The sequence below is a fragment of the Orycteropus afer genome, unplaced genomic scaffold (assembly GCF_000298275.1).
Source record: "Orycteropus afer afer isolate SDZICR_OR568_19922 unplaced genomic scaffold, OryAfe1.0 scaffold00002, whole genome shotgun sequence".
Taxonomy (NCBI): Eukaryota; Metazoa; Chordata; class Mammalia; order Tubulidentata; family Orycteropodidae; genus Orycteropus; species Orycteropus afer.
The window spans coordinates 26,067,393-26,091,616 of NW_006921589.1; the positions used below are offsets into that span (position 1 = coordinate 26,067,393).

The 24,224-nt window shown below is 39.0% G+C and overlaps 1 protein-coding gene across 1 annotated transcript in view; it reads right to left on the minus strand.

Moving 5' to 3' along the window:
- The window catches only part of ADAM23 (ADAM metallopeptidase domain 23), a 219,287-nt gene that overhangs the window by 153,567 nt on the left and 41,496 nt on the right, over positions 1-24,224 (minus strand). Inside the window, exon 3 of the mRNA XM_007934813.2 lies at positions 17,085-17,161. Within this exon, the coding sequence (XP_007933004.1) occupies positions 17,085-17,161 (77 nt within the window). The remainder of the gene's footprint in view (positions 1-17,084; positions 17,162-24,224) is intronic.

The window sequence follows — 24,224 nt, forward strand, 5'->3', positions numbered from 1 at the left end:
TAGTGATACTGCCTCAGAAACCCAAGGAGGGGTCGCTATGAGTCGGGTTTGACTCGACGGCACATAACAACAATTCTTCTGCTAGTTGGGGTTTATTCCACTTCTATATCCTTCGCTTCAAGGCTCAGGGGTCCAGGATTATCTTCTGTGTCTGTGTTAACTGGTTTCCCTTTTCTTTGTTGAAGAGGGTCTGTGCAGTCTTTCTGCCTAGTATGCCATCTTGCCTTGATCTCTTGAATCAAAACAGGTACCTTCTTAACTCTTTTACTATAATAAATCATCTACCCAAACTTTAATTCTTATTCCACAGGTACCAGAGTATGTCTTGGCATATGGTATGACACTTGGCTTTAAATAAATATGAATCCAATCTGGTAAATGCATATGCTTCTCCTTTTTAATTATGCTAACTTTTCAAATTAACACCATGACATCAGACAATACAGTGCACCAGAAGAGTAAAACTCCATTCCCCTAAGGATCACTGTGGCCTGACCAAACTAATGCAAACCCAAGGGAGCTAATTTATAATGAAGGAGATGTTGCTTCACCTCATAAGACTTAATCTTACATTTCTGAAATCATTGTTGTTGTTGTTATGTGCCATCGAATTGGACCCAACTCATAGTGATCCCTCCTTGGGTTTCTGAGGTGGTACTGCTATGGAAGTAGATTGCCCAACCTTCCTTCCGAGGAGTGGCTAGTGGGTTTGAACCACCAGCCTTCTGGCTAACAGTCAAGTGGCTTAGGCACTATGCTACCAGAGCTACTTCTGAAATTATTAACCAATAAAAATAAGCAATTAGCCTCTCAACGTATAGAAAGAACTTTGCCTAAAAGAAAAAAAAAAAAAAGCACTTGATCCAGCCCACAAGTGAATATGGGATTTGAACGCTGCTGAACATCATGCTTTGCCCAAGAGTAGAGTAGAGCAGCCTTTGTTGGAGGCTTTTACTTCATCAGTTAAGTAGACACCTAATCCTATGACCCAGCAATCCTGCTCCTGGGTATATATGATGGTGAAATTCCTACACAGGTCCACAGGCAACAGATACACAGGTCTTATAATATGGCTTGTGGTTGTAGAGAGTCAAAGGGAATCTAGATTTCTATAGACTTCTAGTTCTGGGTTAATGGAAGAGTACTGAATACACTCTGTAAGATACTCTGTAATAGTTTTATATACTGAAATAGACATACCCAATGATAGGCACAGATCTTAAACATTATGTTGAGTAAAGATCTATAGCATAATGTCATTTATATAAATAACATGCCCACAAAAACAAAATACATGTTTTACAATAACACATACAAATAACAATATCATAGAAAACACATTAGAATGGCTGATCCATTAGGATGGGGGCAGAGAGAATAAGAGAGAAATTGAAGATGAACAAGAATGAAAACATAAAACGATATTGGGGCCCTGGCCAGACCAATGATGTAGCATGCCATGAATGGGAAAGATGACTAGTGCAACCCTCTGCACCTGAAGTTCATTTTAAAAATAAAGAGGTATCAGTCATAATCACCAATGTGTGCTATTTCCGAGTGCTTGATTTCTTTTCTACTGTTCTTCAAAGTCAATGGAAAACTGACTTTTATCACCAATATTTGTTTTTACAAGGGAAAGAGTCAATAATTACCAAAAAAAAAGAGAAAGTTTGAAAGCTTTTGACACAGAGGGAAAGTTTCTGCTGGCTCACAGGTAAAAGAAGAGTGAATAGCTACATTTACTCATGAAATATTTTTTACATAAAGTCATCAGAAGGTGATCTGTTTAGAGCAAAGATAATAGCCAAATACTTAACCAATTTAAAGGGCATGTCCTCATATACCAGGTGCCTACTATGTGCATGTAAAATGGGAGTTTCAATCAGATTTGGATGGTAGCTATGTTAAGGATAAGAAATATAATAAATAATAAAGACACAATTATGATATTTCACACTGATGGGGTCCAGACTATTCTTCCGTACACCACCATCACTCCCTAAGCTAAAGCAAAAGAAGTTCGGGAGCTCTGTATATTATCTTCCCAATGGGATCAGATCAAATGCAGATTAATTTTTGGCATTTTGCAAATTTGATTTTTGCAAGAATTTATTTTCTATAAAGAAGATATTAAAAACAAATTCAAATTACTTAATTTCAGCTCTACAGAAAAACCAAACTCACTGCCGTCGGGTTGAATTTGACTCACAGCAACCCCATCCTGGGTTTCCCAGGTGGTATCTCTACAAAAGTAGATAGAAGGGTAAAATATTTTATTGCATCTCAATGCATCTCAATGCAATCTTAGAAATGAAACCAAATTATATTTAACACAATGGGTTTTATGTCTATTAATAAGTAGTTAGTTGTTACTTTGGGTCTTCATAGACTGCATTAAGTTTAGCTCATCTGTAAAACATATTGAGGCAAGAAAATATGGCAAAATGAAACCTGAAACTGTCACCTTGCAGAAGGCTATTAGAGACTTCAAAATACCATTTTTTAGACTACAAAAAACTCCTGCTGCTTAATAGTACTGAGAACTGGCAGGGAGAAACTATAAATAACTTCATATATGCTTAAAAGATAGTATTTTTCATGTATTAAAAAAATTCTTTTTTATACTTTTCCAAACTTTTCTTCTTGGAAAATGATCTATAGTCTCCTTTTGTGTGCTAGGTAAGTACATGTGAACAGACTTTTGGCTATTTTCTTCGGGAAAAATCCCAGGACCCAGTTTCTTGGAGGTGCTGATAACTAAATGAAGTAGAATAATAATCTCCTTGAGTAAGTAGCTTTTAAGTACAAAATGTACATCTGGGGAAGAAGGAACAAAAAATTACAGAAAAGATAGGAAAAAGGATTTTAGTGTGGTGTGCACAGGCCAAGAATCAGCTACCTCAGGCATATCTGGGATATGCCTTAGAAAAGTTCTCCATGGGAATAAAAAGTGATTCGACAATCAGCTTTGTTGTTGTTGTTATGTGCCGTCAAGTCGGACCCGACTCATAGAGACCCCTCCTTGGGTTTCCGAGGCAGTATCACTACAGAAGTAGGATTGCCCAACCTTCCTTCTGAGGAGGGCTGGTGGGTTTGAACTGCCAGCCTTCTGGTTAGCAGTCAAGTGCCTTAGGCACTATGCTACCAGAGCTCCTAAGAAAAGTGTAGTACGGACATTTCCTTCATGGTGTGGGTGCAGAAACAGTCTGGTGCCTTTAATTCCTAGAACTGGAAACCTTGCCTCAAACTGCTTTTATGAAAAAGAATATTGAAGGATGTCTTTCAGTTCACTCTTTTTTAAAAAAAAAAAAATTATTGTGATTTGGATGAAATTATACAAGCAAATTCATTTTCCATATAGCAGTTCATACACATTTTGCTTCATGACATTCTGCAGTTCCCCACAATGTAACAGCTCTCTTCCTACTTCCTCCTTGTAGTTATTCCCTCTTCCCTGTGTCCTTCTTTCCTGTGCATTCCTGTCCCCCAGCCATCTCCCTGTATAAACACTGCCCTTCTGTTCTCCCACAATTGATTGTGCCAAGGATTGTATCCACCTGATGTAAATGTTCACCTTATATGCCTGTCCATTGTTTGGCTGGAAGCACAGGAGTGAGTTCAACCCCAGACCTGAAGGGTAACTAGGGCCCACAGTCTCAGGGATCTCCTCTAGCCTCTATCAGACCAGTAAACCGGGTATTTTTTTTTTTTTTTAACGATTTTGAGTTTTGCTCCATATTGTTCTCCCACTCTATCCAGGATCTCCTCACTCATTTTTTTTTTTTATAGTTCACTAATGGTGGCATAGTGCATAAGGCATCTGACTGCTAACCAGAAGGCTGGCGGTTCAAACCCACCAGCCACTCCTTGGAAGGAAGACTGGACAATCTACTTCCATACAGATACCACCTTGGAAACCCAACGAGGTGTCACTATGAGTCGAACTGACTCAACAGCAGTGAGTTTGGTTTTTTGGTTTAATATCAAAAGCAGAAAAAGAACCTAGGTATGCAAAGCTAGTAGATAAAAATGTAGATATAATCTTTACTTCTGAAAGTACCACTGTCAGTAACTGTTTAAAGTTAGTCATGAGTACATTCATGATTTCATAGGAACAGAGTTAACGATAATTCCAGAGGAGAAATAGGCATATATACAGTTTTTTATATCAGTCAAATACCAGTACTTCATTTCTGCAATTCACAAAACTATTTCTGGTGTTAAAACTATCACGTAGAGGTACTGGTGAGAAAAAAAAGATGCAAACTAACCACCTATCTGCATCAATAGTGCATTGTGGGTATATATCCAGCACAAATAAATCAGTGCTCAAAAGAGTTACTCCCCCTCTCACCCAGAGTTGAGTTACTCATCCTTGAATTACTCATCCTTCAAATCTCATCTCAAACATCCCCTCCTCTGTGTAGCCTTCCATGATTTCCTAAATAGTGGGCTCCTTAAAGAGACTGCATCTCATTCTTCTTTGTTTCTTCATCATCTAGCACAGCACAGAGGAAGGGGGTGAAAAGGGAAGGGTGGCAAGTGCTGGCATTCACATAAAGAAACCCTTTACTATCTTCTGAATAGCTTTATAGAGCAAAGCATCCCTTAGGGTTAAGTGCTAGGTCGTTGCTTAATGAATAAATACTAACAGTAATGAGAAAGAACTTCAGACACTATTAAGTCTCTAAGTAATCCTAGGCATTATAAGAGAGAGTCTCATCTTTATGCTGTGAGATCCTTGTAACATGATTTACTGCATGCATGAGGTCACTTGAGCAGAAAATAAAGGAGGAAGAAATGAAATGTGCACTCTACAATGCTTTAGAGATTTTCTTTTTCATCCTCTTATTTGAAGAGTATTATTGTAAGGGAGATGGTTTTTTAAGTTTGAAAGTATTTTACATTTAAATAATGCTTTAAATTTTTGCAGAAGTAGTTTTACAAAAAGTGTGCATATAGATTGTTCTATTTTAAAACATCTAAATATTAAAGCACATGACTATCACAGAAGATGAACTGCAACTGTTATTTTATAAACAAATCACAATGATCCATAATTAAAAAACAAACCAAACTCATTGCTATTGAATAAATTCTGACTCATAGCGACCCCCATTGAGTTTCTAAGGTTATAAATCTTTACAGAAGCAGACTGCCTCATCTTTCTCAATGGAGCAACTGGTGGGTTCAAACTGCCAGCCCTTTGATTAGCAGGCAAATTCCTTAACCACTACACCACCAGAGCTCCTTAAACCATAAATCTTTATGGAAGCAGATTGCCCCATTTTTATTACATGAAGTGACTGGTGGGTTTGAACTGCTAACCTCTGGTTAGCAGTCAAATGCCTTAGGCACTATACCATCAGAACTCCTTAAGCCATAAATTAGGAGCATAATATTAAAGAGTCTATAAATAATCTTTCTTCTTAGTCTGTCTTAGTCTAGAAGCTCCTCTGAAACCTGTTCAGCACCATAACACCACATAAACTTCCACCGACAGACAACAGTCCAATCTCATTGTGCATGGAGTCCCCACGAGACAGGGACAAACTTGATTGCAGCTTACAACAGTAACAATGACAATCTTTACAATTAATTTTAAAATGTTAGGAAAAGTGTCTCTGTAATAATTCTAATGTATGAATCATCAGGGGGAAAAATTGTTCTAGAAATAACACAAATTTTATTGGAAACAGGTGATGATGGCCAAGAAACTTAATGAGTCCCTGATATCTAGCCTTTACTTAATGCAAATCTATACTATATCCAAAGGAAAATTTAATAAATTATTCTTTGGAGTTAGATTTATACAAGGAAGAGGAGTGGTAGAAGTAAGGCAAGCTAAAAAAGACAGGAGATAACTCATTTCACTAAGGTTCACCTTCGTAGAGCTTTTTGAGACCAACTTTAATGGAATTCCTTTCTCACTGAAAAATGTCTCAGCTCTCAAAGGCTTTGAAAGGGCAATACTGAGTTGTGATCCCAGCTCTGCCACTGATTAGCTGTGTGATTTCGTTAATCTCTCACTCTGTACCTCAGCTTTCTTCCCTTCAGACCTTCACACTCTCTTCCCCTTCAAACTCTTGTCTGGCCAACTCGTAAATGGGATTTAGGTCTGAGTTTAGACATTTAATGAGCATTGAGCTTCCTATTCACTCTCACCTCTAGTCTGGGTTAGGTGCCCCTCCCATGTGAGATAAATGCATCCTGTATTTCTCCCACTACAATACTTCTCAGACTGAAATTTAAATGCCTGTTGACTTGTCTTTCTCCTCTTGTTCTGTAAGCTTCATGAGGGAAGGGTTTATCTCGGGGGCTCCCACAGTGCAAGAGCACTTGGCAGGTACTCAATAAACATCTGTGAAATAAGGTGCTTGGAATAGTCCATAAAAAGCTTCAATCGATGGAAACTTATGGATCAATCCACTGAGGTTAGAAAAAATTGTATGCTCTTGGCTAATACAGAGGTCAATATGAGAAGTCCCTTTAACTAACATTCCTGGTCATTTGTATGTAAAACTGTGGGTGCAGACATTAACCATTATGCTACCTGAATGTCCTACTACATCAGAGCCAAAGAGAAAAATTCCTCCTTAACAGCAAAATATTTATATCTGCAGATAGGCATATAAAATTCTTCTAACAGATAATAAGAATTATACAACCCAGTATGTTGCCTTTCTCATTTAACCATCAGAAAAGTAAGGGCTAAATTCAGCAACTACCATGATTAACTCATCTTAAATGGTTAGTAACATCAAATCCTTTGTGTTCTTCAATTTTTTTTTTTTTTTTTTTGCTTGTTTGGCATGATTCACTTCTGCTGAGATTTTTATACATGAATCTGTCTTCAAAAGACCAAGAAGTGATCTGAAGAATAAATCAAAATCAAACTTTATTTGCCTACATTGTGCATTGAAGTGGATACCTGCAAATGGTCTCCTTTAATCCATCCATCAAGAAATAGTCTCTTGATTCACTAGATATATCTTTTATATCCTAGATTAGATAAACAGTACAACAATGATCCCACTAACTATTGGATCCCTTTGATTGTGTTAGAAATTCCTCAATGTCATATTGTTCTCCTTGTTGCTAGAGAAAATACCCATAGGCTCCTCCTTTCTGGGCAGTCATAGTCATCTCATCCCTTCGAACCTGGAGAACATAAATCCAGCTCCTTTGGCCTTCCTTGTTTCCTTAGCCTGGTGTTTTATGCTCCTGGGTCCCACTTCTCCATAATAATGATTGTCAATAAGCAGGAAGGGATGGGGGTAAGGAAGCCTCTTACTGAAGGCAGAAGGCACACATTTACAGTCCTTTACCACTTACAGACTTATAATGTTAGACCGAAATTATCCCCTGAAGTCATCATTAAACCAAGCAATAGTTTAGCTTAATAAGTAATGAATGTCTACTTTGAGTGCTGTTCTTTTTAAAGAATTATCTACAACGGGTCGAACTGACAATAGCAACTAGAAAGGTTAGATGAGAAGCTTAGGGGGCAGTGAGTTTATCTTAATGGTACTGGAATAATTTAGAAAAGGGTAATGGGAATGTTACACAACTTTAAGTATGTAATTAATGTAATGAAATTATATGTGTAGAAATTGAGTTGATGTACATTCTGCTGTGTGTATTTTCACAAAAAAATTTATATAAAATGGTAATAAGAATTATCTAAATTTTTCAGTAAATTATGTAAGCTTCATTACCTGTTAAAAGAGAATAAAGATTGTTGAGAAGAATAAATACATAAATATATGTAACAGAGAAAAAACAGAAGTTATACTGGATCTCATCCATCTATGGAAAGCAAGGATCAGTCTATAAATCCCAAAGGCTTGGCCATGACTTTATTTTCCCATCATTATTATGTGTAATTTTGAAAGTCATTCTCAAACCAATTTTGAAAGGAGGTGGAATACACATTCTAAACAAATAGAATTAAAAAAAAAAAAACTCACTGCCACTGAATCAGTTCTGACTCATAGCAACCCCTCCTTAGGTTTCTGAGGCAGTATCTCTATGGAAGTAGATTGCCTCATCTTCCTTCCAAGGAGTGATTGGTAGGTTTGAACTGCCAGCCTTTGGGTTATCAGTCAAATGCCTTAGGCACTATGCCACCAGAGCTCTAGAGCCTACTAAATTTAGGCAATTTTTCCTTCATTTTAAATTTTTCCTCCAGAGTTTCTGGGCCTGTTCAGCATAAAAATTAGGCATGAAAAGCAAATTATAACAATTACATCCAAAGCATTCAATATAAGTTTAAGGTATTTGGCTGCTAACCAGAAGGTCAGTGGTTCAAACTCACCAGCTGCTCTATGGGAGGAAGATGAGCCAATCTACTTCCATAATGATTTATAGCCTTGGAAACCCAAGGGGGGTCATTATTAGTCAGAATTAACTAGATGGCAGTGGGTTTGGTTTTGGATTTTCTTCAATCCAAAATGCCCAAGGGAGTACTCACCTAATCAGAGAAAATATGACAAAAAGAAGAGCAATTCTGTACTATAGGACCAAAGTAATTCACAACTAAAATAGAAAAGAATGCCTTAAGTAGAGTAAAAGCAGCCAATGAAAACCATATGGACCACAACAGCCTGACCGGCACCCCACTATGGATGGCCCAAGACTGAGGAGTGTTTCATTCCACTGTCATCATGAGTTAGGAGCCAACTCAACGACAACTAACAACAACAAAGAGAGTAAAAACCCACAGTAACTCATCCCTGCCAATGTGAGAAAGTATAAACTACTAGATCTCTACCAAACACCAAAAAACAAACCCACTGCTGTCGAGTTGATTCTGACTCATAGCAACCCCCATTGGGTTTTCGAGGTGATAAGTCTTTATGGGAGTAGATTGCCCAGTCTTGCTTCTGCGGGAGCTATAAAATGCAATATTGATCTATAGCTTATTGCATACGGCACAGTGGCAATCAATATTTACAGCAATTATGGGAATCTTTCCTGTCTCTTAAGATCCTTACTATCACAGAAACTTTTTCAAATCTACCAAAGTAGTTTGTTCCACTCTTCTTAAAGTATTTAAATACAAATGAGACCAAAATCTCTCAAAACAGCACTTGGACAACACAGTAGGATTATTAGCTGTGAGAGAGAAACTGATTTGCCGATCAGCAAGCAGCCCCTTTACTCTGGATGCCTCCACTGCAGTAAGTAAGCTATAAATGTGCTGGATGGTCCTGCTCAACAAACAGGATTATTTAAAATCCCATTGGGATCTTCTGCATGTTCTTTATATTGTTGGAAATTGACTAAAGAATGGTTGAGTTCTTTTTTCCCTCACTTAATGATGACTAATTGTTAGAATTATGCTCAGCAAACTTGTAAATCGATCGATCGTCTAATGTTCTGACAGCAACAGCGACAGTGGCAGCAGCAGTGAAAAGGCTTCAGAGCAGACAGAATGTGCTCACATCTCGGCATGTGACTGAGTTTCACCTGGCCTCAGGTTCTTCAGCTGTCAAATGGGGATAATCACATCTTCACATAAGATTATTGTGGCTGTGTGTCTTCAAGTCACCTCTGACTCACAGCAACACTACGGGACAGAGTAGGACTGCCCCCACGGGGTTTTCTAGGCTGTAATCCTTATGGAGCATATCGTCAGGCCTTCTCTCCTGCACAGCTGCTGGGTGGGTTCAAATCACTGAGCTTTCAGTTAGCAGCCACGCATTTAACCAGTGGGAATTTAAACAGGGTAATACAGGTAAAGCGCCTGGCACAAGGTTTACTATCTCATTTTCACTGCAGCAGAAAGCATCCTTCTGCAGATGCTGAACTTAGGAAATAAAGCATTTATTCTATGAGTTAGCAGAATCACAAAGACACCTCAACCTAAAATGGACAGCAATCTTACTTACACACCACCTACTCTCTGTCTGACATAAAACCCAGAAAGTGTGCACAAGGTTGCAATCTCAACAGCAGAGCTGAGACTGGGAGCCTTCACTTGTACTTCCCAAGTGTGTTTCCTCTGCTCCCATCACCCAGGGCTGTGGGAGGAATGGGAAGAATCTCAGGCAGTGAGAAGGATGGGCAGAGGTGGTACGAGAGAAGTCTGGGAGACTGACATATATGACCAGCCAATCTTAGTCCAGAAGTCATACAAATTCACAAGCCCAGGCACATATAAGACAATGGTACCCCACAGTCTTCTTGTTGTTGTTGTTATGTGCCCTCGAGTCGGACCTGACTCATAGCAACCCCTCCTTGGGCAGTATCACTATGGAAGTAGATTGCCCCATCTTCCTTCTGCAGAGTGGCTGGTGGGTTTGAACTGCCAGCCTCTGGTTAGCAATCAAGCGCTTTAGGCACTATGCTAGTCTTGGGTGAATTATATCTCAATTTGCTTCATATTATACCCCAGCCACACCTTTAACCTCCTGATCCTATTGGCTCACCAAAGGAAAATGAGGCCAAGAGGTCTGATTCTTCTTACACATTTCTTCTGACAAGTCAGACTTCAGCTCAAATTTCCAAATGTGCAGAATTGAAAACAGATTCAGCAGAATGAGGCTGAAATCCCCCCATGGAATCTGGCAAACACAAATAGGCACTTTGCCATCCAGCTGCTGTTATATCAAGCTTCTGTAAGCAAAAGGGGGTTCACCAGGCTTGCCTCACACCAGGAGCTGGAGGCTTTCCTGCTCACACACCCTTGCTCAGCCATTTCCCTCTGTGGAATGCTCTTTCTTCTTCCCATACCCTTCAAAATCTAAAGCAACTGTAGCAGAGTCTGATGGGCCCTGCCCATGCACTGCTGGCATTCACTTCCATGTGCTGTAGGCAGCTGAATGAAATACCTGGGACTCTCAGCCTGAGGGCTTTTCTTCTGGCCAGGAGCAGTGACCCCCAAAGTACTAGAGATTTAGTGCCCCCAGAACCAGACCTCAATCAAAAATGGACCAGCAGTTAGTAGATAAATAATCCAGCTCCTCATAACTCAGATAGCTAATTCTCTGGCATTTTCTACAGAGTCCAGTTTCCCAGGCTTCCTCAGTAGGAATAAACACCACTTGCCCACAGCAGTAAGCACTTTGAGAACTTTTCTTCCTTATCTCGCTTCCCTACTCCTTACAGGTATTTTCTGGAATCTTGGCCTCCTGGTCTGCTACTAGGAGAATCAAAACCAAGATGTTATGTTGTTGCTATTAGGGGCTGTCAAGTTGATTCTGACTCATAGTGACCCTATGTACAACAGAACAGAACACTGCCTGGCCCTGCACCACCTCACAATTCTTGAAATACTTGAGCCATCGTCATAGCCACTGTGTCAATACATCTCGTTGAGCATCTTCCCCTTTTTCTCTGACCCTCCACTTTAACAAGCATGATATCCCTGTCCAGGGACTAGTCCCTTCTGACCACATGACCAAAGTAGGTGAGAGGAAGTCTGGCCATTCTTGCTCCTAAGGGACATTCTTTAAAACTCAGTCAAATCCCACTTCCTCCATAAAACCTTCCCTCAACACCAAGGTCTCACAAATCACTTTCAGTCATGTTTGGAAGCTATTCATACATGTTTTAATCTCATTTCTCTACTTTGGGCTCTTGGAGAGGAAGAATTCCTTTATTCAACTCCTCTGAATTCCCCTTGTGACTCAGCACAGTATCTTATGCAAACTAGATGTTCAATAAATGTTAAGTGAATGAAGAATGAATTAACCATCCCAATCAGCATGGAAGTTAAGCTCTTTAACCAAATTGAATTACATCAGTGTGGCTATTTTCTTCTTTCAAAACTACCCTATGAACTACTTTTAATGAGGAAATTACTGTGTGCATGTATTTCTTTAAATCAGCATTTTCTAGATACTCATTTTAAACTAAACACCTCTGATTCCCAGAAAATCAGAACAAAACCTTTTTCTAAATTAGGAACTACTTTTCATTACTTCAGCCTTTTCATCAAACTTTTATTCACTATTTGGAGGCCATCCTCTCCACGTGGAGACAGGAAGACCACAGGGATTGTGAATGCTCACACCACACTACCATGCATCATTCTTCTGCACACCTTCTTCATTACACACCTCAGACACCATCCCTGAGTAAAGGAAAGCATCACTGCAAATCAGTGAAATGATCTCTACATGAAAGAATGTTCCAGTTGAAGACCATATACTTTCTCTGTTTTTACAATAATAAAAATACTATGGCTTTTAACATATCTCCTCGAACCCTTTATCTAATGCCAGAGTTGTTTCAGATCACTTGGTCCCTAACAAATCTCACTTGGTCCTTATACTCCTAGTTCCAGGTCTTCTCCTCAGTTTTAGGTGATAGTCACTAATGTTGATGCCTAACATTGATTTCACCCAATCAGAGCCTTCCCTAGGCATCATTCAGGACAAATGTATAAGAAAGACTAAGATTCCTACGTTCTCTCACCCAGAATAGTTTTCCCTTAGGAATACGTCACTGCTCTTTCAACCAGAAAGCTTCATATTTGATGCTCTCTGAGATTTCATTGCTTTCTGCTCTGGGAAGAGACCAGAAGGACCATGGAGATTTCCTTTCACCTCAAACAGGAGAATATGCTGAGGGCCTGAGCTTCCATATTAGACCCAATCAGATGACCTGGGAAATTACACTTCCAAATATTCAATACTTAAAAGTCTTTTTATTTTGTTTAATTGATGTCTCAAGCAGTTGTAGGACAACTGGAGAAATATGAATCTATCACAAATATATTTTCAGCTGAACAGAAGTATGTTTTCAGAGTGCTCACGACCTTGAATGTATATCAACTGTGCACTTGCCAAATGCTATCCAATCTTTTCTTCAGTCCATTTTCAGCAGAGAAAAGATCACACAGTACCTTATCCTTCTCATTTATTGAAATCAGAAAGGAATACTGACTAAAACCAAAGGGAAGAATGGCACCCTTTTTATAAGACTTGGTCTGCTGTTCTCACTAGATCACAGGCTCCATCACATCAGTGACTTTTCTTCAATGCTGAATTGCCCAACACCCAGCCTTATTGTAATAATAATTGATTATAATTACAAGTATCTCCTGAACCCACTCTTCTTATTAGCAAGACATATGTAAGCAGCACACATCACCTTAACTAGTCCTAACAAACAACCTACAGCTTAAGAAAACTGTAGCTTGAAGAGTTAAGAATATAGCCATACAATGAAATACTACTCAGCCATAAAAGGGAACCAAGTGTGGATGCATGCTATAAAATGGATGATCTTGAAAACATTATGGTAAGAGAAATAGACCAGATACATGAGACCACATACTGTATGACTCCGTTTACATAAAATGTTCAGAACAGGCAAATGCAGAGTCAAGGAGTAGATTAAGGGTTACCAAGGGATGAAGATAGGGGAGTGGGGAGTGACTGCTAATGGGTACAAGACTTCGTTTAGGGACAATGATAATGTTCTGGAATTAGATAGTGGTATTGGTATAAAATTCTGCAAATATACTAAGAACCACTGGATTGTACACTTTAAAAAGGTAGACTTTGTGGTATATAAATTATATCTCAATAAAGCTGTTATTTAAAAAAATAAGTTAAGAAATTTAGCCCAGGTTAGCTAGCTAGTAAACGGCAGGCTTGGGTCCAAATTTGGCCTGATTCTAGAATCTGTGCTCTTAACCATTATACAGCTCTGATCATGGTTATTCCCAATAAATATTTGCTGAAGATATCAGTGAATTGGACTATAAGTAATTTAAACTGTGGTATAATTCTAATCACTCATACAGAGGAGACAATCCTTACACATTCCCCTGTGGGACTTCCAAGGACTGACACACATTAAGAATTATTGATCTTGTAATCCTTTTTAAACCCTCTATAACTTGGAGCAGTGACTGATCTAGAGGGAAAACAAACCTAAACAAAATCTAAGAAGAATAATCTGACAGGAATGTAACTAAACGCCCTCCAAGGGCACTTTGAGACAAATAAATATAAATCCAATCATGTCACTTCCAGGCATAAGGCCTTCCAATGGCTTCCCAAACAAAATCTTCACCATGGACAATAATCCTACATGGTCTGGCCTTGCTTCTTCTCCGATCTCATCTTCACATCTCCCACTATCTTCCTGCCACCACATCCTCCAGCTTGACTGTCCTCTGTCCTTCTGGAATATTCCACCACTGCCTCAGCACTTGTTATCCCAGCCAAGAACCCTCAGCCTTCCAGCTTCATGGGTGGCTCCTCTTTGATATTCAGGTCTGCTATCTCCAGCTCCTCCTCTCCCCTAAGCTCTAGACATTACATCCAACTACCTCATAGACAAGGCATCATGCATGTCCCAAAGCCCCCACATCTATTAGGTCTCTTCTGATTTCACATCCTCTTCTCCTCACCATTTAACCTTTCATCCCCTGGTGCAACCCATTTCAGCTGGCTACTACCTTCCACCCAACTGTCCAATCAAGGTTGCTCCAGTCATCTCTAACTCTCCTCTCTGCCATGCCATCAACATCTAATCAATTCTAATGATGTTTACCAACTGAAGATGTCTTGACAGCACCCTCTTCTCCATGCCTCCTAGCACTTCTTAATACAAGGCCTCTGTTTATTCCTCTTACTTGATTTTTCAGTCTAGGGAATAACAGCCAAGCATTTGAGCATGAAATACCAGACCTTCCCACCTCTCTCTACTCATCTCCTTCTGCCTCAGTCTTGTACTTAAATGTGAAACTCAATGAAGGTCTTGTGTTCCGTGAACTTACCACACTACTACATGGCCTGGCCTCCTTAGCACATACTATCTCCTCTGCCTGGAACATCCTTCTCTATTTTCTTCTCCTGCCTCCCCTCTCCAGCATTCTGCTTCCTGACTAGCAGTTTTCTCTAAGATTCAGCTCAAGCACTATTTCCAAGATGTCTTTTCATGCTCCTCCAGCCTGCAAAGCTGCCTCTCCTCAGTGTTACCCTAGCATTCTATGCTAACCTCCATAACAACACATTTTACACTCTTCTAAAATTATGTATCTACCTATCAAACTCCCCCAACTCAACTGTAAACTCCTTAAGGCAGAGACTGCTCATAGTAGGTGTTCAACATGACTCTTTGACATATTAAATGTTAATGGTAAATAAATTTTCCAATGTTTTCCCAGACTCTATGTACTCTGAACATCCCATGTAACCCTTTCTCAGTCACCTGCTAATTAACTGGAAGGCTCTGCTGTGGCTGTGAGGTTCTCATATTCAAAAAACCAGCAGTGTTGGTTGCTCTCACTGCACTACAGTCCGGAATGACAGTCTCCACTACAGTGACAGTTAAAGGAATAGAGGACCAAAACAAACTAAAATGAGCCATATTTGCTACTCAACATAGTCTATGATTTGGCAAGACAAATCTTTTAGGCAGACACACTGCTGACACAGCATGGTGAAAAGGAACTCAACCAGTGCTCAAGAAACAAGAAAGGAAAATCTGCAATACCTTCAACACAGGAAATCCTGTGTTGTGCTGATTCATTCTGACTTAAAGCTGCAACAGCACTTGAGTAAAGAGCACTCAAGCTGACTCTGCATTTTTTTTCTGCAATGCTCACAGAACCCGGCAGACAAGAAATTTAATACCGGGAAAAAAACAAACTCACTGCCATCGAGTCGATTCTGACTCATAGCGATCCCTCCTTGGGTTTCTGAGGCAGTATCTCTATGGAAGTAGATTGTCCAGTCTTCCTTCCAAGGAGTGGCTGGTGGATTTGAACCATCAGCCTTCTGGTTAGCAGTCAAATGTCTAAGGCACTACATCATCAGAGCTTCCAAGAAGTTTAATAGTTGTTCTTAACACCCCCCAAAAAAAAACCAAACTCACTGTCATCATGTCGTTGCTGACTCATAGCAACCCCCATTGGGTTTCCAAGCTATAAATCTTTACTGAAGTAGATTGCCCAGTCTTCCTTCCGAGGAACAGCTGGTGGGTTTGAACCACTGACCTTCTTGGTTAGCAGTCAAGACCCCTATTCACTACACCACCAGTTGTTCTTAATATTTCGTTGCAATTTCTCACGTATTGGCTGTAGTCACCTACCTTACAGTGTCTGATAGCATTAAATGGTACTTTTCTTGCAAAGATGCAGTCCTGGTCAACATAATGATGAGAATTTAAAATACTGACTGTGGTTTCTGTAATTAAAATAAACCATACAGAAAATCTGTTTCACCAAAGAAAGGCCCACTGCCAGCTCTATTTGAAGAGCTCTGGTTAAGGTGGAGGACCCTGGTGACACAGTGGACAAAGCACTCAGCTGCTAAATGAAAGGTTGGCAGTTCAAACCACAAGTTGCTCTGTGGAAGAAAGATATGGCAATCTGCTTCTGAAAAGATTTAAAGCCTTGGAAACTCTATGGGGCAGTTCTACTCTGTGCTATGGGGTCACTCTGAGTCAGAATCATCAAGTGGATGTCAGTGGGCTTTGCTTAAGTTGACAGCTCTTATTCATGCTTTGTACAAAAATATTTTGTGCAACTGGTTCTAACTTTGGAAATAAAGTTAAAATATCAACATAAATATAAGCTCTGAGAAAATCAGGAAAATTTTCATCAGACTAGAATTTCTAAGTAATTGTGTTACAGCAAGTTATGAAGCAAAATGCCTTCTCAAAATATGTATTTGCAAGTCATTACTTTCTTTGTTCTTTATACATAAGTCATGTGAATTGAACAATGGAAAGTAAAATAGAAAATTTTTCTAGATGTAGGTTTAATTATACTTGAATCAGTAATTTATCATGCTTCTCATATATAGTAACAATTACTAGAGTAGATGCTGAATTAACTGGCATTACTCAAATATTTCATTTAAAATCATAATATCTAAGTACTGTACAGTGAACCATTTCCTTTGAGTAATTTAAGTGTTAAATTTAACACTTTCACAGTTAAGAGAAAGAATTAACTCTATTCAGACTCTTATAATTTTCTTTAAGTGCCAGATGACATATAATCAGCTGGAAAATATCAGTTCCTTCAACAACTGTAATCAATTTGACTAAACAATATCATGGACATGAAGTTTTACTGCACTTTCTTCTTAACAGGGTTATGCCTAAAGACTTACTTGTTCAGTGTGAGGTCAAGAATGAATTTGGAGCCGAAGGCTTCAATCTGGAAGCTTGCCTGGGCCAGATGTACAGCCTATAGATTCAAAAAGATAGCAAGAAATTAAGCTTATTCCTGTCTTCAAATCCATTATATTCATACCAAGACTGATATTTAATAAGAATAGCTTCTTTATGTATCAATTCTTTTCTTTAGGTAGCAATTCATTTCTTTAAAGGGAGACTAGGTACGTTGCCATGGCTTTTTTGGGAAGATCTAAACATGTGTTCTGCAAAGAACGAATAAAAGCAACCAGTCCTTTAAAATGAACCCATTGTGATAAAAATCAAGCATAGTCTGCTGGACTTCTAAAATGAACATGATGACTTATGCAAAAGTCTAGCAAATTAAAGCTTGATTTCAGCCCATTTTGTGCACAATGCTAACCAATTCTTTCTGCATACCTAAGTAAAAAATCATGTCAGCACTCTGCTCTTTACCAGAAATTGAAACTTTTTCTAAATGAAGTACAGTTGGCTCCCTGTATCCTCAGGTTCCATACTGGCAGATTCAACCAACTGTGGATTAAAAATATTTGGGGAAAAAAAAAGTTCCAGCAAGTTCCAAAAAGTAAACTTTGAATTTGTCACATGCCAAGCACTACACTAAATCCATGCAAAGGAAGTGATGTGTGGGCACATCCCGCTGTAGCTCCTGCCATTTCCAAACTCTCAGTGCCTCAATAATGTATTGTTCACCTCAAGTGTCATCTGCTCCTTGTGTTGTGTGCACCCTTTGTTCTGTGAAAAATAAAATGGCTCCAAAAAGGCAAGCAAGTGGTCAAAGCAATCCCTCAGAGGCTAAGGGGGGAGCATAAAGTGCTATCTCTCAACTAGAAAACTGAAATCTCACATATTTTGAAAGGTGCCATTTTGCTTGCCAAATTGGGCTATAAGGTAAGTTTGTTAAGAACAAAATGAGCATTCACACAATAAAGTTGGAAAAAGCTGAAATTTCAGGGGAGTGTTAGTGTTTCCCTTGCAACAGCAAAAACAGTCTCTCTGGTCTACAATCAAGTCCTTGCAAAGACTGAGAAAGCTTTAAGTGTGTGCCTGGAGGACATGTGAAGCATACCTTGTTGACAGCAAAATAATGCATAAAAAAGCACTTTGCCTCTATGAACACTACTGTAAGGGCATTAAGGAGAGTGAGAAGGAGTTTAAGGCTAGTAAGGGATGGCTGGAAGCTATGTGAAGCACTACAGACTCAAGAACTTAAAGATCACAGAAGAATCTGAGGAAACATCAGCATGTCCAGAAGAGCTCAAGAAACTCATAGAGGAGAAAGGCTACCTTCCAAAGAAAGTCTTCAATTGTGATGAAACAAGCTTGCTCTGGAAGAAGATGCCCAATAATACCTACATCTATAAGAGTGCCATGTAGGCCCCAGGGTTCAAGGCCTAGAAAGATCACCTTACTCTGGTCTGTGAAGCTAGGCAGTAGGTCACATGTTCACGTCTGACCACAACTACTGAGCAAACGATTCCGTAGCCTTTAAAAACAAAAACAAAAACTGCCTGCCCATGCTCTGCAGCACAGGAAGGCTTGGGTGATGACCATCCTGTTCTTGGAATGGTTCCACCCAAGCTTCATTTCTGAAGTGAAGAAATACCTCAAAGAGAAGGGCCTGCCATTCAAGGTCCTCCTCATAAGTGGCAATGCTCCCAGCCATCCCCAATCTCTCTGCTTCACAGATGAGAATGTGGAAGTGATGTTCCTGCTTCTAGCACTAAGTCACTGCTGCAGCTACTTGATCAAGGCATCATCAAGTGCATTACATTGACTAACACAGCCTCACCTTCAGGAGGATTTGCGCATCATGGATTTATAGACTGAAAAAAAAACCCACTGCCATTGAGTCAATTCCAACCCATACCAACTCCCATTGTATTTCCTGGGTGGTAAATCTTTATTGAAGTAAATTGCCCTACCTTCCTTCTGCAGAGTGGCTTATGGGTTTGAACTACCAACCTTCTGGTTAGCAGTCAAATGCCTTGGGCACTGCACCACCAAAGCTCCTTTGGATTTAGGGAAGAACTTCACAATTACAGATGTAATTGTGCTTACTGCAGAGGCTGTAGATGCCCTAAAGCCCAAGAGAGTCAACACATGTTGGGAGCCATCACAGAATGAGTGAATCAGTAACTTCAGGGGCTTCCCCACTATTGATGCAGAAGTCAGCAATCATCAAGAACAGCATAGAGGAACAGACAGAAGTGCATAGAGAAACTATTACCAACGAGGAACTCGAAGATCCACTGAAATCTACAGAAGATCATGGTAACTATGCAGAAGATTAGAGGAGGCAGACCCACCAATTTGGACACTTGAAAAATTTGCCAGAGTTTTTCAACGGGCGCAACCATTAAAGGATATGATCTTCAAGTACAATCTTTCAGCGGAATGATGTCTAATTGTCACCCAAAGGATAGCAGCATGCCTACAACCACTGCAAGATTTGTTTGATGCAAAGAAAAAGAAGAAACAGTTTCCTATAACAATGTTTGTAACTAAAGCATCTGTAATTGTGAAACCTTGACCTTCCACGCTTGAAGATCTTCAGCCCTCAACCCCTATAGATCCTGACATTAGTATTAGTGTCAATGTCTGTAATCAAGACCTGGTTCTTTCAGCATAAATGATCCTTCTGACATCCTGTCAGAAGTTCAAGTTATCCTGATGTTTCACACTTACCTATAGTGCCACATATCTTGTTTCACTACATTGGTAGGCTGTCGGCACCATACGGCAACCATCATTATCATCATCATCATCACCCAAGGATTATCAAGAGAGAGGAACCAGGGATTTAGTGAATGTTAACACACTGCTAGCCAGAAGTCTGGCGGTTCAAACCCACTAGCCACACCTCAGAAAGAAGGTTGGACAACCTACTTCCGTAGTGATACCACCTTGGAAACCCAAGGAGGGGATGCTATGAGTCAGATCTGACTCGATGGCACATAACAACAACACATTGTGAGAAAGAATTAATTTATATTTTCTCTATTCATAATTGTATTTTCTATATGTACTTATATTTTAAATATCCTGTTTTATTCTATGCATTTCTCTTTCAGGTTATTAAATGAAAGCAATCTGTAACCACTAAAAGAAAGAGAATGTTATTCTGTTGATGACATCCACTATGTAGTTAGGCCTATGCTGGTTGTGTTTGTACTAAACATGTACAGAATTTCTTTCCTTGTCATTATTCCTTACACAATACAGTATAATTACTTACATATCACTTACATTATATTGGGTTGTATCAGTAATCTGCACATGATTGAAAGTATGTGGGAGGATGTGTGTAGGTTATAAAGAAACATCCTATGCCATTCTATATTGGGGATTTTGGTATCCAATCCCCTGTGGATACCAACGGACAACTGCATCAACAGAATGCGAACACTGAAATGGGACAGCACATCCTTCTAATCCCATGAAGCACTTAGTATCGGGTCCTTGGTGAGTACTGAGAGTTTATGGTCCCCTTTATTTAAAAGTCACACATTTACAAATACTGTTATTATTGTATCTTAACTTGAAATACAAAGTGAACCCATTTAAACATGAATCATATTTTCTAGGTGTTAAAGATTAGTGTAGCTCATAGCAGCATGGTGAATAATGTGACTTAACAAATCAATTGTGTCAAAGAATAAAAATTCCTCTTTGCTACCTTATCAGAAAAAAAAAGGATAAGAATAAATGCAACACCTACATCACCCTCCTTTAACTCACAAAGGTCCTTCCTTCAGACTTCGATCCTAAGATGCAAATCATCTGTGAAGTGCTTATGCCTAGCAACCTGACAGCCCCACGAATGTACCTGACATCCCTCTGGTCTCATATTTCCCACCCCACCTTTTCCCCATATCACCCCTTGCTCTTCTTTGTCCTCTTCCTCTACTTTTGATCATCAAGATGCTACCCACCTTTCAAAGGCAGCCCAGCTGCCAGAGTTCCCACAGAGCCCTCCTTTGTACACACACTGGGAACCAGCTTCTATTCCTCAGGGATTTGGGGCACTTTATTTGTTCCTCCATCCACCTACTGTAATGTGTGCTTACTTTCCATCCCTCCCGTAGACCAGAACCTCCATACTTTTATCACAAAGGTCTTGCAAACAGGTGGATCCCTGTCGATTAATGACCTTCTCCCAAAATATATCAATTTTCATTAATTCGCCAAATATGCCCATGCATTAAATCTCACTGTGAGTATAAAGATGACTGGGCCACAGCCCCTGTGATAGTCTTCAGGGAAACAGAGAGCTTCCAAGCTCAGTGTGTCTAAAGGGCAATAGGCACTGAGGCTGAGCCACATCCAAGGGCAGAAGGGTGAAGAAAGGCTGGCTGACAAGGTGCTGTTTTAACAAAGTTTCAACCTGTGAGGTAAAATGACTGAAGATTACTTCACAGCATTCAACTTACTCGCACGCGAACGAAGTGGTATCAGTACCTTCATCTAATATATTTATATCCATTTTAAGTATTTTCAATACATTAGTGTATGTTACTTTGCTTTGTTTCTCTTTCCATTGCTATACAGTCTGCATTTGAAAGGAGGATACAATTCTTGTCTATACCAAAACAAATACCTGACAAGTGATTCTTTTCCCTACCATTGTGTTACTTCTGCTCTTCTACATGATTAAAATAGCTTTTAATTTCTAGGATTTCTTTTATTCCATTTCATCAATTTTTTAAACAAAATATAGTTTTGATAATAACCAGCCACTGCTGTCAAGTCAATTCCAACTCATAAAGACCCTGTAGAACAGAGTAGAACTGCCCCATAGGGTTTCCAAGGATGTAACTCTTTATGGAAGCTGGTTGCTAAAACTTTCTCATCAGAGTAGTAGGTGGGTTCAAACCATTGATCTTTCATTTAGCTGGCAAGTGCTTTAACCAACGTACCACCAGAATTCCATTTTAAATATGTTTTCAAATCAGATGAAATGACCTCATCATGAATTACCAATTACACTGTTGGGTATCACTTGCTTCTCCATAATATAAGCCCATTTCTTCCAAAGAGTAAAAAATTAGACTAGCTGAGAAGAATAGAAAGTTTTACAATATACAGTTTTATCATTTATGTTGATTAAATATGATTTTACAGTTGACTGACTGACTGGCATCACGGAGACCTATCAAAGATACACAGACTACCTATAGCATTGCTCTCATCTTACGAAGAAGGAAGTATACAGGTAGGCTTAGAAATGTATTCAGTAACACCACTCTCAGAGGAATCCTTGAGAGAAGAGTTCATGAACCACACACAAGGTCGTAATTGTTTTTTTGCTCCTTTAAGGTATCTATTAAACAGCCTTGATGATTAACACTTGTTTTTACAGACACTCCCTATAATAGCACTATGGAAGAATGTGGGGTTTTATAACCAAACAGCATCATTTCACAATAAGAATGAGCACATCCCCTGGCTCAGAATTACTACACTAAAAGACAGAGAACAGCTGTTGCCTAAGCACTTCGGATTTTTTTTTTTTTAACTCAGAATCTGGCACAGGGCAATTACAGGAGTTCTAGAAACAAAAACAACTAAACTCAATTATATACACAAACCTCCTTCACTAAAAAACAATTTACATGTGTGCTTTTATGGATTTTTTGTCTTGTTTTTTTTTTTTTTTTTCTTTTTAGTGGAAGAATGAAGGGGCCATCCACTTCTGAAAGAATTAGCAAGTGAAAACCTTAGGAATAGCAGTGAAACACTGTCTGATATATTACTGGAAAACTTTATGAATATCTTTGAAACACTGTCTGATATAGTGTCAGAAGATGAGCCCTTCAGGTTGGAAGGTACTCAAAATAAGACTGGGGAAGAGCTGCCTCCTCAAAGTAGAGTCAACCTTAATGACGAGGATGGAGCAAAGCTATTAGGACCTCCATTTGCTGATGGGGCATGACTCAAAATGAGAAGAAACAGCTGCAAACATCCATTAATAATCAGTATGTGGAATGTATAAAGCATGAATCTAGGAAAATTGGAAGTTGTCAAAAATGAAATGGAACACATAAAGATCAATATCCTAGGAATTAGTGAGGTGAAAAAGGCTGCTATTGGCCATTTTGAATCAGATATTCATATGTTCTACTATGCCAGGAATGACAAATTGAAGAGGAATGGTGAGGTATTCATCATTACAAAGAATGTTTTAAGATCTATATTGAACTACAATGCTGTCAGTGATAGAATGATATCCATAGGCCTACAAGGAAGACCAGGTAATACTATTATTATTCAAATTTACTCACCAACCACTAAACCCAAAGATGAAGAAACTGAAGATTTTTATCAACTTCTACAGTCTGAAACTGACCAAACATGCAATCAAGATGTATTTATTATTACTGGTGATTGTAATGTGAAAGTTGGAAACAAAGAAGAATCACCAGTAGTTGAAAATATGGCCTTAGTGATAGAAATAACACTGGAGATCACATAATAGAATTTTGCAAGACCAACAACTAATTCATTGCAAATACCTTTTTTCAACAAAATAAATGGCAGATATACACAAGGACATCACCAGATGGAATACACAGGAATCAGATCAACTATATCTGTGAAAAGAGGAGATGAAGAAGCTCAATATCTTCAGCCAAAACAAAGCCAGGAGCTGACTGTAGATCAGACCATCAATTGCTCATATGCAAGTTCAAGGTGAAGCTGAAGATAATTAAAACAAGTCCATGATAGCCAAAATAGGACCTTGATTATATCCCACCTGAACTTAAAGACTATCTGAAGAACAAATTTGACACACTGAACACCAATGACCAAAAACCAGATGAACTGTTTTTGAAAGCAAAAGGTCATTAAAAAGACAGGAAAGGAAGAAAAGCCCGAAACTGATATCAGAAGAGACTCTGAAACTTGCCCTTGAATGGAAAGTAGCTAAAGCAAATGGAAGAAATGACAAGATAAAAGATCTGAACAGAAGATTTCAAAGAGCAGCTCAAGAGGACAAAGTCAATTATTATAATGGAATGTGCAAAGACCTGGAGTTAGGAAACCAAAAGGGAAGAACATGCTCAGCATTTCTCAAGCTGAAAGAACGAAGA